This window comes from Dermacentor andersoni, chromosome 8, assembly GCF_023375885.2.
Source record: "Dermacentor andersoni chromosome 8, qqDerAnde1_hic_scaffold, whole genome shotgun sequence".
Classification (NCBI taxonomy): domain Eukaryota; kingdom Metazoa; phylum Arthropoda; class Arachnida; order Ixodida; family Ixodidae; genus Dermacentor; species Dermacentor andersoni.
The window spans coordinates 81,465,041-81,480,955 of NC_092821.1; the positions used below are offsets into that span (position 1 = coordinate 81,465,041).

Sequence of the window (15,915 nt, forward strand, 5' to 3'; positions counted from 1 at the left end):
GTTTCAACGTCCTGGGGGTCGAATGGGTGGGTGAGCCTGGCGGAGGTGTAGACGCTGACCGCGGCGGGGAAGAGGACGACGTGGACGACGCCACTTTGAAACGTGCCTCTGCGGCCTGTTCCGGCGGCGAGCACTGCGGTGGCTCTGGAGTCGGATGCTTGGCTCCAGGGCTACCGGCGACGCCGGCAACTTCTGCTGGCGCAAGACCGTCGGTCATTGGGGGCAACGTTCAGTCAGAATATTTAAAGAAAACTTGTCCGCGAAAGCGCAGTTGCAAATGGCCTTCCCTCGGCAGAAGCACTTCTTCTTCTTCCTCGTCTTCATCTTCTGGTGAGGACGATAAATGACGGTCATTTGGCCACTCCGGTTATTTGACGTTTCTTCTGAAATTTGCGCATCTGCTTATGTTCGTCTCCTTACTTTTTATTTTTGTTCCGTCGAAAGCTGCATTAAAGCATGGTAAAAAAGCAATAAAAACGGCAGAACCCACCTTACGGTGACTGTCGACGGTAATGAGTTAGAATTGAATCAACATAAGGACACAACCAGGCACGTGCCCAGGATTCTTATTCGGGGGGGGCAACCCAAGGTAACTTTTCTATGCAAATGAGGGGGGGCACCTTTACTAATACAAATGTTAATAACGCCCGCCATTCGCCATAAAGACGCGTAAACCCGCAAAATAGAAATGAAATAAGGTGTATCTCACAGGCGAGCCTGTGATATACACCTCTCCTTTACTAGGCAAAGAAGGAACAACATCAAATGGACTCGCGCAGGAAAGAAGCGCAGGAAGAACACTGCCAAAACAATTTTAATAAGCGAAAGTGTAAACTAAAGATTTCTATGGTAGCGTACAACTTAAAAAAAAGAAACAGCAGTTGACAATCAAGGCACACGGGCCACGCGGGGTTGTGTTACTCTGCCAGCCAATCACAGAAGCAAACAAAATCGTCGTCATGCGGACTTTTCAAAATGGCGTCGTACTTGATACCTCCGGAGCGTCTGCTGTTCTTGAAGAGTTTTCATCGACGGTAGCAATGAGGTGTGCTACAGGCATGGACAAAGTGCAAGGGGTCTGAGCATTTCACTCTTCAAAAGTCTACCTGCCATGGTTGCTTAGTGGCTATGATGTTGGGCTACGAAGCACGAGGTCGCGGAATCGAATTCCGGCCACGGCGGCCGCATTAAGTACATAGGAAAACACCTATGTACTTAATTAGGTGCACGTTAAAGAACCCCAGGTGGTCCGCAGTCCCCCACTACGGCATGCCTCATGGTTTCGGCACGTAAAACTCCATAATTAATTAATTAATTAATTAATTCTTCAAACGTCTGCGGTACAGTTCATTTCACTGCTTAGCCCGTTTTAGTTATGAAATTTCACTGCTAACTGAAGTGCAACTTGACAATATACTGCATAGTTGCAGCGTAGCAAGCATTTTATTTCAGTTAAATAAAGAATTAGGCATTCGCCATTCCACTATAATAGGCGAGGGAAAACGTATAAATTTACGCGCTAATAAATTTATTTTTGTGGCTACCGCCTGATTTGGGTAACAGGAAAAGTTTGAAGTACGAATTATTTGCAGCCTCGCGGAGGAACAGTGGCTGGCGGTTATGAGGGCGTGTGCAGGGCTTCACTTCAGACTTGAGTTGTATCCGACTATAGCAGCGTTTTTTTTTTAATTAGCTCTGGAAGAATTATAGAGGAATATACATTTGTGGAACAATCGTAGTTCTTTTGTATCCCTCGTTTACTGCTGTACCATGTGCCACAACCGACTCGTATTGTTATTTGGGAAGGTGCATACGACGCAACGAGCTATGGAAAGAAGAATGATAGGTGTAACGTTAAAGGATAAGAAAAGAGCAGATTGGGTGAGGGAACAAACGCGGGTAAATGACATCTTAGTTGAAATCAAGAAAAAGAAATGGGCATGGGCCGGACATGTAATGAGGAGAGAAGATAACCGATGGTCATTAAGGGTTACGGACTGGATTCCAAGGGAAGGGAAGCGTAGTAGGGGGCGGCAGAAAGTTAGGTGGGCGGATGACATTAAGACGTTTGGAGGGACAACATGGCCACAATTAGTACATGACAGGGGTAGTTGGAGAAGTATGGGAGAGGCCTTTGCCCTGCGGTGGGCGTAACTAGGCTGATGATGATGATGATGATGATGATGATAACGATGCGGGACCGCCACTCCCGTATAACCGTGTATAGCGCAGGACGCTGCGGTTCTAGACATGTAAACTAAGCCCACCGCGGAAGGTTAGAAAAACACCTATACATAAGCACAGCAGAGAAGTGGCTACGTCAGGCGGCTCGACTGATAACTGTAGAGGCGTCAATCAAAACACACGGAATTGTTCTCAACTTCCGGCGGCGTTTTCTCTACTTCCTTTTTAAATAAAAAGATATTGAACCATACAGATTTTCATAAACAACGGCTAAATTGTTAATATTCGCTTTTTCTTCCTGTTTGGCCTTTGCATTGGCTCTCTCCCTTAGTAGATCGCTTAAAGGGACCCTGAAACACTGTTTATCGAAGTGGAGAAAGACATTTGAAGTGAAGATAGTCTATTTCAGAACCACTTTGCCGCAAAAAGTACTTCAATGCGTTCAGTAGAAGCGGAGTTATCGGCAATCAAACACGGCCTCAGCTGTGCTCATCTTCCTCCTCCAATGCCTTGCACTGCGAAGGCTAGGGCGGAGACGTCACCGTGGCGCGCAGTTCAAATTTCCGATTTGGTGCCTATGCCGCGCTAAACGTAAGCCAAACGCGGCTGTCCTCAGAGAGCCGCAGCGCGCTTATCCACTGAACTCGTGGCGGCACCTAGCGGCGGCCGCGGTGTAGCCGAGCGCAGCGACCAATAGCAGCCGCGTATTGGAGTGTGCTTTATGACGAAATAGAGCACACAGAAAAGAGCGAGGAGCACGGGGTTTTTGAAACGAGAGCGTTTGAGAAAAAGGTGACTTCGCGCTCCGCTTGCGAGTTCCACGGACCGTGTACGACAGCAAAACTTGGCTGAGATGTCCAACACAGCGTATGCTACCCGCGGACTATGTTATTTCATCAAGCTCGAGGGGTGGTTAAGGGCCCCTTTAACTTCTCCACTACTTCCGACTCTGTTTCCAGTTGCCAATTTTGCACGAAAAGTGCTGTACAATTAGGGAAAAACCAGACATTCATATTTAATTATTTTAATTACGGGGTTTTACGTGCCAAAACCACTCTCTGATTATCGAGGCACGCCGTAGTGGAGGGCTCCGGAAATTTAGACCACCTGGGGTTCTTTAGCGTGCACCTAAATCTAAGTACACGGGTGTTTTCGCATTTCGCCCCCATCAGACATTCATATAGCTTATAGGTTTAAGAGGAAGCTTTAGCTCGGGTGCTCCTATCTAAACACAGGTAAAATGAAAATTCGTTTTTCTCGGCAAAGATGCACTTAGCCAAATTTGACGACGTTTGTTGCATTTAAAAGAGAAACTTAAAATCTAGTGACTGTTGGTTTCCAATTTTTGATTTAGATCGTCAATTTCTTATTTAAAGATTGGGAAGAAATCAAAAATTTTCAGAAAAGAAACTAGTGTGTATATGAGAGCGAGTGCCGGTGAATGGAAGTGGACGCGGGTAGGAGTGTGAGCCCTTGCATGCGTGCCGCTAAGTGTAAATGCAAGTGTGGACAGGTCCCGGCCGTCCTTCGAGTACGTAGCTGGACACAACGTATTGCCACCGTGGGAACGAGTTATGTATGAGTTATGCATTTAAAAATTAAAATTGAATTATGGTGTTTTAGGCGCGAGAACCGCGATCTGATTATAAGCACGTCGTTGTAGGGCACTCCGGAAATTGGACCTCCGTGCTTGCACCTATGCATTTCGTCCTCACCGAAATGCGGCCGCCGAGACCGGGATTATGTCCCGTGACCTCGGGCTCAGAAGCAACCACGGCGGGTCTAGTGAGATCGCAAGGCATATCGACTTGGAATTGATTTTAAGGATGTCAATGGTTTCGAGATTAGCGTCGTCAAAGCTGCGGTAAAAATGCACTGCTCCGCTAACCTTTTTAAAGAAAACGACTGTTTCATAGACTGAAGCGCAGGAACGCCAATGCATTTTTTGGACACTTTGAAAATGTATATTTCGAAACTGATGGAGTCCTGAGAATTCGTGCTAATTAAGTGATCATATTGCCTGGCGAACTACATATATATATATATATATATATATATATATATATATATATATATATATATATATATATATATATATATATATATATATATATATATATATATATATATATCGAGAGAGAGAGAGAGTTGAAGGAGGCGAAGGGGTGGCAGTAGACGGCCAAAAATAAATTTCTGGCTGCGCCATTGGCCCAGGAGTATTCTGGCGTCCTCGTTCATTCAGCTGGTTACCACATACAATCAAATTGCCCGTCGAGTCGCCAACTTTTCGAGTCAAATAAGACTACTAAGTATATTGTATATACTATACCACTACTGTTAACGGATACACTTGCTCACAGTTAATTTTTATATGCGCGCAAACGTACCGTCACAGCATTTTGGCACGTAGAAGCAGAGGTAATTTCTTAATTTTCATGCCTCAGAGCGCCCGCGCGTTGCAAACCCTGCAGTTTATCCAGGATGTTAATATATTTGAGATGAATTTCACTGCACAATGAAACGGCGCTGGAGCGAAACGGCACCGCTCGACCCCTGCGTAGCAGACAAGGTGCGACTGCACCACCTCTGGCTCCAGCGATCACCACTCGGGAAATGGTTTTCTGCTGAGCTGTGAAACTGAGTTGCTGGTTCTAGTAACGTTGATTACATTCTAGTTTATATCTTAGCTGAGAAAATAAAAACGAAAAAAAGAACGTAGTGTCATTTGTTGGGCAATTGCACAATCCTCGCAAGCTCAGAAGATCACACTTGCTGGCCTGCCACACAGCGGCGGTTGACTGAAACGGCCTAACTGTGAGCTCGAGGAGAATGCGGCGGTTGATATAAATGACGACCTGTGAAAACCGTGGCGACTTCTTGTTTCAGCGCTTCTAGCTCGCCACTGTTGCTTAGCATCGGCTCATTTCTTCGAGGAATCCCGAGGTCCAAAAGCAGAGGTGCGTTTGAATTGCTGATGTAGGCGAGCGACACGGCTGTGCCTTGGTTTCGCCCGTTACGGGAGAGTCTGTTATTTGACTGTTTGGTGCTGTCCCTCGGAACTCGTTGCTAGGTTGTTAAGAGCCCAGATTTCACGTTTTGCGAAGCATTAAACTCAAGCTGCAGGGGGTCATAGCAGTCCGAGCGTAATTTTTGTTATCCATGGATTCTGTAGGGCGTAGGGGGCGCGAGTTTGCGTTATCGAGCGCTTGTTTTCTTTCCAGGGCCATGTTCGTGTCACCAGGCGATCCGCAGCTTTCGTTGGTCGCCCAGTTTGACGACCTCTGTCGACGGCATACCGCGTATACCGACACCGCAACCGAAGGTGCGTTATTATTTTTTTTTTTCAGCCGATAGTGGCCAGCTTTAATTAAGAACAGCGCTTATGCCAAGCTGACCATGTAGTAAATCGGGAAGTGGCCGTTGAAGTATGAGTTAAACTGCTATGAAGCTAAAGGGCGTCAACGTGGTATTTAACACAGCCGACGTGACCGCGCAGGATACGGTTAACTGTTCGCGTCGTTTCTCAGACCGTAATGTACACTTTCGTTCTTTGGCACAAATTGTATTTCGTGTGTTCTTGTGTGTCTTTCGTAGAGTGACATTGTTCTAGTGTCGTGTATTGTCCTATGTCCTCGCATCCAACTCGCGTATTTAATATAAGGTCTATTACTTTATATCTACCTGCCCATACACAATGCTTAGGTGTGCTTAGGTGCAGCAGCACATGCTAGAAACATTTTTGTTGACAATAAAGTCTTCTTAATATGAAAAATCATTAGTACTTATTTGCACTTTCAAAACCACTTCTGTAAAAGCTTTTGGATTCTTTGCATTCAGCTTTACAGGCAAATTAAGGGTCATTTAGCATGCATTTTTGATGTGCCATAAGGGCATATGCAGAAGTTCTTATAGACTTTTTGTCAATGTAGCTATAAAATAACTTGACTGCCAGTATCAGGTTGTGAAACCCTTGACCTATGTGCAGTGGAATTTTATATTATATTTATACACTACAATGACATGCCTGATGTAGCATTCTCAAAGTTAACGACTACAACCGATGGAACTGTGCTTGTATTGCATTTGATTCTGACAACTCTGCTGCACTTATGGGGCTGCAAAATGACACTGTCCTTCATCTTTACCAATGCCGTAACTCGCTTGCATTTACTCCAGTTGTCTGGAGTGTCTACTGGAGACTGCTATGACGCAGAAATCTGCATTCAAAGGGGCTCTGAAACTTTTTTCTAACTAATCCTAGAATGGCCTTGCTATTAAAGGACACTGTCTCTAGCATCTCGTGCCACGAAACTTTTTCGAATTCTTTAATTGTAAATATAGTTATCGCACCCATACCCGGCTTTCTCTTTTTGTCTCTGCTAGCGTGCTGTAAGCTGCACAGCAGAGAAGCTGAAAGAGCAAAGCCCTGCCCAAAAGTTGAATGTCGTGGCGGTGAAAGGGCTCGTCACAGCACCCCGTGGTGGCTGCAGTGGACAACTCTACGCAGCACGCCGTGTATATCTCTGAGGCCACGCGCAGCAGATACAGCTTTGTGCAGTTGTCATGTTTTGACTGGCAGTGCAAAAATTTAATGTTTTTTCTGCCTTTTTGATAACTCTGAGGCGTATGTATCTCATTTAAATCAAAACTTGCAATTGTGTATTATTGAGAATGCTCTCGCGATTGCGAAATCAGCCATTAGTGTTGGTGGGTCCAGCTGCTTGCGATGACACTGCGGAAGGAAGAGCAAGAGAGAGCAAGTGATTTATTGCTGTTTTTGACATGAGATTGCCAACTTCCTGCTGCATGCAGTGCGGTCATATTTGGCTCATGTTCACAGCAGCCTCTATGGCCGATCAGCAAGGTTTTCTATGTTCAAAAAGTGTTTCAGGGCCCCTTCAGGAATTCACGGGGAGGTTGTCATTGCCCCTTCTCCACACTGCACACACAGAATGTGGCATTCGTCATGTTTCCGGCTGATACTGTGAAATCCTATGGTTTTGCGGCCGCAATTGTTTGTGAATCAAGTACTTATATTTACGGCTACTAAACTTCAAGGTCTACTGTACAGCTCAATTGGGCCCCAAGAACTCCTTTGTGCGGTTTTTTTTCTTTTACTGTTTCTTCCTCTTTCAAACACTGTCATCTGTTTAACCCTCTAGGTACCTCTTCATTCTCGCATGTTCTTGCATACATCTTGTGCTTCACTTGTCATCTGAGGGATGCATCAGCTTGCCTGCTCAAAATCTGTTGGTGTGCCTGCACGCACAATCTTGTTCCTGACATAATGTGAGCTTGTGCAGCGAAGTAAATCAAATGCACAACATTTTATGGGTTACAGCCAGCACAGCTAGCTGGCAAAACGATCTCTTAATTCTTAGCGTAGTGTCCATATTTCTTCCGTAAAAACTTCGCATGGCCTAAAATTTCGCAACGTTTTCCAATGGGGAAATTAGTGTAAATTAAGGCTGTGCGAAAAGCATGTTACAAAGGCGTATCTTTACCGCTGCTTTTTCTTCATGAGAGGGCAATAATTTTACAATGGACTCTTAACTTGCTGCTTGACTGAGAGTTATTTTGTTCTGCATTTTCCAGAACTAATGTTGGAATTTGTGCGTAACCAGGAAGTATGCCGCAGACAGTGGCATGCAGCCATCGTCGAAAACGCTGAGCTCAAGAAGCAGGTTGCTTTGTTGACCGAAACGAACATCGAACTTGAGCGAAACCTTGCCCACACCAAGTAAGCGTTTTCTTGCCATGTGATGCTGTCACTGAGGTGACTTGTGCATCGGAATATTGTGTAACAGCATGCAGACGTACATCATTGAAAGCATGCACCCATCATAGTAGCCCATTACCACTACGAAACTTTCATGTCTAGTATGAAGGGTAGGGGAAAGAAAACGCAGAACCGACTGGGAACATTGTATTGAATGTGGGATATTTTTTTTCAGTTTTCTAATCTGCAGTGGTAGTTCAGTAACTGCGGCATTCCACTGTTGAAGTCATGGGTTTTATTCTTGGCCACAGTGGCCACATCTTAATTGTGGCTAAATCAGTGAACGTACATGTACTTAGTTTTATGCTAGTTAAAGAATCCTACATTCTCCAAAATAATCTAGAGCCCTTTGTTACAACTCTTCACATATCCCCAGCGTTGCTCTAAGGCAATGAAGCAAATCAATAAATTGATCGAGGTATTTTTAATTGACTGAAAAGCAGTTTAGGATGAACCAGATCAAGCAGCCGATCTCGTTTAGAAGGACACTAAAGACAAATATTAAGTCAGGCTAAAGTGGTATTCATGCTCGAACATCTAAGGCATCAGATTATCGCGAACAGAGCTTTAGTGATTGAGAAATGGAGGTAAATGGCCAGGACACAATTAGACTCCTCTGGAACATTCAAGTACTAGCCCAATGCCAAAGACACTCCCCATTATAATCTGTCACTACTACTCAACCACTCGTAATAAAAGGATAGTTGTATTACATTATAAGACGAAAGAAAATGCTACTTGTCCAGTTTCGTTTCATTTTTAGAAAAATGAACTCATTGATGTTATTGACAATGATGCAGGTGGTGAAAAGGTTTCATTTTCTCCGCTCTGCGGCGCCCGCACTTTCACGTTTCAGTAGTTTCATTATCGCATAATGTTTTGCTGGCACGTGAAACTTGCACGAACTGCAAGTAGCAGAGAATGCCACGCCCTTGTGATGTCGCGGGATTCTTGGGCTGTCCATGTCACTTGACCAAGAACAGCTGCAACGGCTAATCCAACGCCCTGCCCTGTCTTGGCTTAGTTTCTCCATGGCTGTGCGTTTGTGTTTTGTGCAGAAAACCATAGCGCCATCTGTTTGGCACCATTTTACTAACATACGGCATTAAAAAGCGGTGATGGCATATGCAACATCGCCACTCCCCGCTCAGGGGTGGGCGTTATGAATTGCACTAAAGGTATGCGAACCCTTCACACACAATTTTCTCACAAACTAGGTATTTTCTTGGCACGAGACGAGCGCTACAAGGTTTCTGGAATTATATTTTAATAGTCCACATTTACTTAGTATTTGCCTTTAGTGCCCCTTCAAGGAGAAATGTCAAGAGACTCCATCATTCTTAACCAGTGTTGTTTATGTTCTCTCGCCTGTCAAGGTATAGTTAGAACGTTCTAAACATTTGGTGAAAAAGCGGTATAAAGCTTATCTAGCGTATTTGTGGTGGCTTGAGCAGCCACAAGGTGTGTTTCGATGTTTAATAATAAAATGTGCGATTCTATGTGCGAGAACCACGGTTTGATTGAGACACCACAGTGGAGGACTGAAATAATTATGACCACTTGGCGTTTCTTAATGCACACCTAAATCCAAGTACACAAGTTTTTTTTTTTTTTTTTTTCATTCCGCCCCCACTGAAAGGTAGTATCCATGGCTGGGATCAAGCCCATGCTCAGCTCTTGCTCAGCCCGTGTTTCATGCTAGCAGCGCAGCACCATAGCCGCCGAGCCACTGGGGTGGTGTTAATCCTCTGCGCTTCTGCGATAGGAAAGCCCAACCAACCTATTGCGAAACAATGCAACATGAGTGTTGAAATACAAAATAAAACTTATGATTTACAACCCTGATAAAGGTTTAGTACATTGCTTTGTTCCTTGTTGCCAAGGATGAAAGCATACCATCCAGAATCGTGGCAACACCACAACAAAGTGGTGGAAAGGAAATGCGTCTTAACTTGCCACATTACTGAATTATTATATTGTGTGGGTGACGCTGAACAGTAAAAAGTGGAGAGACCACAAGGAAATGCAACACTCTCTTTGTCCTTTTCAGTGTGTGTTGCTTTATCCACACAGTGTGATCTCTGTACTTTCTTGCGTTCCATTCACCGACGCTAATACCACGTACAACCATACGCATGGAAATAGCCCTTTGGCTAACTGTAAAACTCTTTATTTCATGCAGGGAAGTGCTGCGCAAAGAATTGCTGCGCAGAGAAAGGTGCGAAGAAGAGTCGCAGCAAAAGGTAAAGCTCTGAAATAAAACATTAGAATGGCACATGCTGTGCATGTGTGGTCTCTTAAAGGGTACCTGACGTGGTTTTTGAACAGTTAGAAAACACTGCCGATTTGTCGTAGAGGCTGCTGTGACCATGTGGTAGAAATGTTACTGCACTGCACATAGCAGGGAATTTGTAATCTTCTGTCAAAAACAGCGAAAAATCGCTTGCTCTTTCTTCTGCAATGTCACCATGTAGCATTGTCGAAAGCAGCTGAACCTAACAATGCTATTAGGCAATTTCGTGATTGCAAGAGCACTCTCAGTAATACATAATTGGTAATATTGAGTTAATGAAAGATCTATAGATATCTATGATCTCAGAAAGGCAGAAGAATCGTCTAATCTTTCCGCTGCACATGACCTCCAAGATGGCAGCAGGGTGCTGCATAGCGTAGTCTAGTGCAGCCACCATGGGCTGCTGCGATGAACCCTTTCGCTGCATTTCACTACCGAGACGCTCAACTTTTGGCTAGGGCTTTGCCCTCTTGGCTTCTTTGCTCTGTAGCTTCCAGTGCACTAGTGGAGACGAAAGGGAAAGCCGGGTATTGGTGCAATAACTCCACTTATAGTTGAAGGATGCGAAAAATGTTTTGCAGCATGAGATTTGTAAGACATCCTTTAATAGTGAGGCGAGTTCATGATTAGTTAGAAAAGTGTTTCAGGGCCCCTTTAAGGCCCCTAATGGCCAACACTTATTGGAAAAAATTCTGAAAAGCGGTCTTTGATTTTTGTAACTCCGATTTGTAAACTGCCTCCCAAAACTTCCTCTGTGGCCAGTCCCAAGTTCTATGGGTATGGTCTTGCACCATCGGCCGTTTCATTCGTTCTGTGGTAACTACAAAACTGTTCAATGTGCTACAGATCCAAAATATATTGGATGGGGCAGGGATGTTATTTTGGGCGCTGTCAAATTCTGCCATCATGTCAACTTTGGTAATGGTAGCATTTTGAGCCAATTGGAGAGATCATAGCAGACCTCTGGACCTGCTTTGGCCAATCGAAGTTGACAATAGGTGAATCTGACAATAAGGCGGAATCTGTCAATGTCCAGAATTTGAACCGTAGGTTTATTAAAATTGAAAAAAGGCAGTTTCGGTCAGAAATGACTGAGCTCATATCAGGCCCTTAAAGGGACACTAAAGATAACAAGAATTTGAACTGTATTACTAAATTATTCTACAATACCAAAAAAAAATCACTCTTACAGGGAGAAGTGGCTTTGGCAAGACAGAAAAGGTGTAAAAACGAAAGACTTGTGACAATGCCGCCTTGAAGTTTCCACACCAGCCGCCAGAGAGGTGGATTTCAACGGCACCTGCTCAAGCCTATTTAAGTTCTTGGCGGTAAAGACTGTCCACATTGTAATTGTAAAACGGCCAAAGACTGTGCTTGCCTAGTCTGGGGAACGTTTACTACACTACAGCCGCTGAAATACAAGAAAACTCGGAAAACAGTTTTGTCGCATTGACGTGCAGACACTGGATTTTGGCGCAAAATTCGAAACCATTACTTTGACCTCCATTTTCTCTTCTGTTGATGAACCATTTACTGAAAAATCTAGTAAAATGGTGCTCTGAAGAATGTCTAAGTTTAAACTGTTTCATTCTTTCTCGTGAAATGCATGCCAACATTTCCTTTGGCAAACCTTTTTCAGCAACGCCAGCTGGATCAGGTTCGCGACCTCCTTGCCAACAATGCTGAAATCTGCGATGAGACAGCCGAGAAGCTCTCGATTCTTATGCCTGCTGACAACGGACTGCAGGATCCCACAGCCAGGTTAGTTAAGAAAGACCATTTTAAACATGTGCATTGAAATGCCTTGTATTGTATCCCATCGCTCAGGTGAAAACAGTGTCTTGACAAAATAACATTTAACCTCTTAAACATCCCATATTCTTTCTTGTAAAAGCTCATGAAATTTCAAAATTCTTCCTGGCGTGCCAATTTCTTTTTTTTTAATTCATAATACTGTCGTATAAACTGGTCCCTTGTATTCGATGGAAACAATGAGTAAGGTGTCCGCAGGGTTTTTCTAAAATGTGTAGACATTAGAAGTTCCCCGATTTATTTTAGACTGTCACTGGAGCAGCGATAGAAATCTGGAGCTGTGGCCTTTAAATCGCCAGTGGCTAGTTTTTCGAGGAGAAAACCAGCTCGGAAACTGTTTTCTTCACCTTGATATGGCGATTGGATGGAGCAAAAAGTGGCAGCAGGTACGACACCTTAATAGGACGCTGTGTAGCAACTTGTTAGAGACGCTATGGAGAACCACTAACCCAGCTTAGCCCGATAAATTATCCTTTCAAACAAATTTGCATTAATTTCATGATATTGATTAGTGAAGTGATTACTGATTTGACCTTCATTGAAAATGAAGGTGAAAGTTCAGTTTTTGTAATTTCATGCCTAAATCCCAGCAATCGTACATCAGTGAATCGTCGCAGATTTCGAAGTATTTTTATTGTATTTGTGCCACGTTGGCTCGGTGAAAGTTTCTAAACTTGCCGTGTTCGATGTTTCACTCCTGTAGAACCCAATGTAGTCCATTTTTACCGATGAGCAGTTAACGAGGCTCTAGCAGACGCTGTTAAAATGCATGCCATCATGACTAGCTGGTGCAGGAACTTCCCGGCGGTGTCGCCACCCGTTCTTTCTTCATGCGCCTTTTCTGGCTTGCCAAGCCTCTTCTGGCATTAAGAGTGGTGTATCTGGTATTGTGGGAGGGTAATTTACTAGTACCGGCGAAATTATTATTTTTTTTTACTTTATTGTTGCTTTAATGGGACACTGAAGAGCAACCTATTGGTTTACACTGACAGGGTAGCCTTTCAAATTTATTTGCAGGGTATTCATACAATTCCAATTTGCTGGCCAACCCAATCGCATAGTGCTTGTCTGTGGCCAGGCAGCTGCTGTATGGAACTACAGGATTAATGTTTACAAAACTGTTTGCAGTTACTCGGTCGCTGTGGCATTGAGCACGAGGTCGTGGGTTTGAATCCAAGCTCTGACGGCTGCATTTTGATAAGGGCAAAATGCAAGGACGCACGTGTACTGTGCTTTGTGTGTATATTAAAGAACCCTAGGTGATCACAATTTAATTTCAAGATTGTTTGCACTTGGTGGGTAAAAAAGTTGGTTTTAATGCAGTTGACTTCCGTTAATTCAACCCTGATGAGACCGACGGAGTTGATTGAATCATCCAGTGGATACAATTAAAATGAAAAAATGAGATGAAACGAAAAAAACGAAACGCACCACTGATTCATTTGGTGGTATTGTCATGTAGCAGTGACAGTCAAGGACTCGGTAGCAAAACTAACTCTTTATTGGGTGAACCTGTGCCCACAAAAGACGGGCTACACCCAAAGTGCGATAGCGGCAAACACAGTCAGCGATCATCAAAAACCTGATCAGCTGGTCAAGCACATCGGCTTTTTTATACATGAGTCACCGAAGGTTCCAGAGTAATAGCTGGTAGCTGCATGTCTTCCAGAAAGTGCTATGGAATTCGCGTCACGCATACAGTCAGATTACGCAAGGTGCAGTGACAACAGACAACAGATAGAACCATTGATAACATTAGAAAAACATCCGATACATGCGGGCGCGTCCTGCGCTGAGCGATAACTTTTAACATTTGTTAGCCGGTGGAAGGCGGTGTCCCGAGAAAGATACGCAAGCACACGTGTCAATATTTCCCCAGTTCAAACACACCTCCAAATCGAACGTGTGCTCACTTTCTTTGCGTCCAAAGTAGAAAAAAAAATATTGCCGCCCCATCCAGTCCATGAAGGTGGTCGAACAGCAAAGCTGTGTTAGTTACACCAAGTGTGACTAAGTGCAAGAAGAGCAAGTCAAACTTCACTAGCAGTTTGTTTCACCATTAGTTCACCTCAATTTCGCTTTTGCATGCTTCACATGGTGAGCATGCGTTAGGAGTGTTGCCATTTGAACTCTGCATCTCTGGTGCACAGCTCAGGGTTGGCCGTACGACGACAAGCCCGTTCATGAGCCAACTCTCACTGACTCATGGTAGGCAGCTTCATCCTCAGGAGTACGCACTACTCGTGGTGTTCCCATAGTTGTAGCTGGGCCGGAATGTGCAGAACAACTAATCCAAAACTCTGTATATTGGGTGCAAGGCCCACCACTGAATATGCAGGCACTGCAATCGTTTTGACGATTGGTTGGATTGGTTTGACAATTGACGTGGCTGCCAGCAATTCTTGTTTGCGCAGGAAGTGCCGGCAGCCACGCACTCCTAGTACTATCGCATTTCAGTCGCTGCCCATGCATGAAGAAGATGCATTGTGTGTACAAATTTGGCGCGCATGCACTCGCTTGCAGAAGTGTACTATACTCCTAATTTTTCTAGGCCTTCCGCCAAAGGCAAGTGGCTTATTGAAGTTGCTGAAGTTCCCAAAGTAAATTGCAGCAGACATGATGGCTTCAGATCGTATTTAGGACACGCGAGAAAATGTGCATAATTCTGTTACGAGGAGACTCTGACAAAGCCTCTTAGAGGACAAATATCCGCATGTGTGCTGAAAAATGTACATGTGCTATATCCTTGGGGTGTTCATATCACAATATCCGAAAATGGACATCTTGTGGATGTTTTGTCTCTGAAATGGTGCGTAGAGATTGGAACACGATTCAGATGTCCTATGGACAATGTGTTTTTGCTGGGTTGTTTTGCCAGTCGAGCCAAGTTACCCTAACAACTTCTACAACAGTGCTGTCAAGGGGTCTTCCACAACAGTTTTCTGGTGGCGGCGTGCTCGCTGTTAAATGTCGGGGAACAGTCATCAATGCAGCCTTCATCTGTCTCCAACATATGCATTGGAGCGTAATTAATACTAATTATCAATGATTATGAAATAAGTTACCTTGTTACTCGAATAGATATGAACTTCGTTGCGCAGTTTATTTTAGTCAGTAATCTGTTATCTTTGTTTCTTGTGTCATGTTTACTAACTCCGTGTAGGAGGTTGTTAGCTAGCTAGGAAGCCGTATGGCTGTGGCTGCGAAAGCTGACTTCGTGGTCCGACAACAAAGCCTGTGTTAGAAACGCGAAGGGGGCGTACGACCAGGGCATCTGCAAGAATTCACAGGCGGCGTCAATGATGAATCATCCCTAAGAATTGCCAGCAGACAGACTCCTAGTATTTTCGACAAAGGATGCAAGAACTCTCTTCTACAGCTTCACTGTCTTGATGGATGATTTGCTCAGATCAGCATGTGTCTGGAAAGGTTTCAATTTTGTAAGAACGCAAGCAGACTCCTTGAGCTGTTGCTCTGACAAAGATGAGCCTCTTTGTCGAAATGTTGTTGTCCAGGCTGAAGCTTTCTCGTTGATCGCTTTATGTGTCCACCTTCCTGTGAACACTTTGTCTTGTGTGGACTTCTATCGCTGTAGTAGATGAGTAGTTGCATCCTTTACACGATGGATGTATATCTGCCTTGGTTAAATTTGCTTTCAGAGCTCATTACCTTGGGAGTCTGCCTAGCAGTGATAATTTACTGTGGGATCATTTTTACTGTGAAGATACTGCTTACAATTATCCAACGTAGAACCCAGCTTTGCAAGAACAGCATTTTTAAAAATATTAGTGCAGGCATACGTAATCTATCTCTGCCTAACTTAGCCACCTCCACATTGGTACCCGAA

General features: G+C 44.1%; 1 protein-coding gene across 1 annotated transcript in view; it reads left to right on the forward strand.

The window, feature by feature from the left end:
• Positions 1 to 4,980: 4,980 nt before the first annotated feature.
• LOC126538729 (rac GTPase-activating protein 1-like) overlaps positions 4,981 to 15,915 on the forward strand; it is a 35,326-nt gene continuing 24,391 nt past the window's right edge. Inside the window, exons 1-5 of the mRNA XM_050185456.3 lie at positions 4,981 to 5,141; positions 5,406 to 5,506; positions 7,780 to 7,924; positions 10,146 to 10,206; positions 11,896 to 12,017. Of these exons, the coding sequence (XP_050041413.1) occupies positions 5,410 to 5,506; positions 7,780 to 7,924; positions 10,146 to 10,206; positions 11,896 to 12,017 (425 nt within the window). The 5' untranslated portion in view covers positions 4,981 to 5,141; positions 5,406 to 5,409. The remainder of the gene's footprint in view (positions 5,142 to 5,405; positions 5,507 to 7,779; positions 7,925 to 10,145; positions 10,207 to 11,895; positions 12,018 to 15,915) is intronic.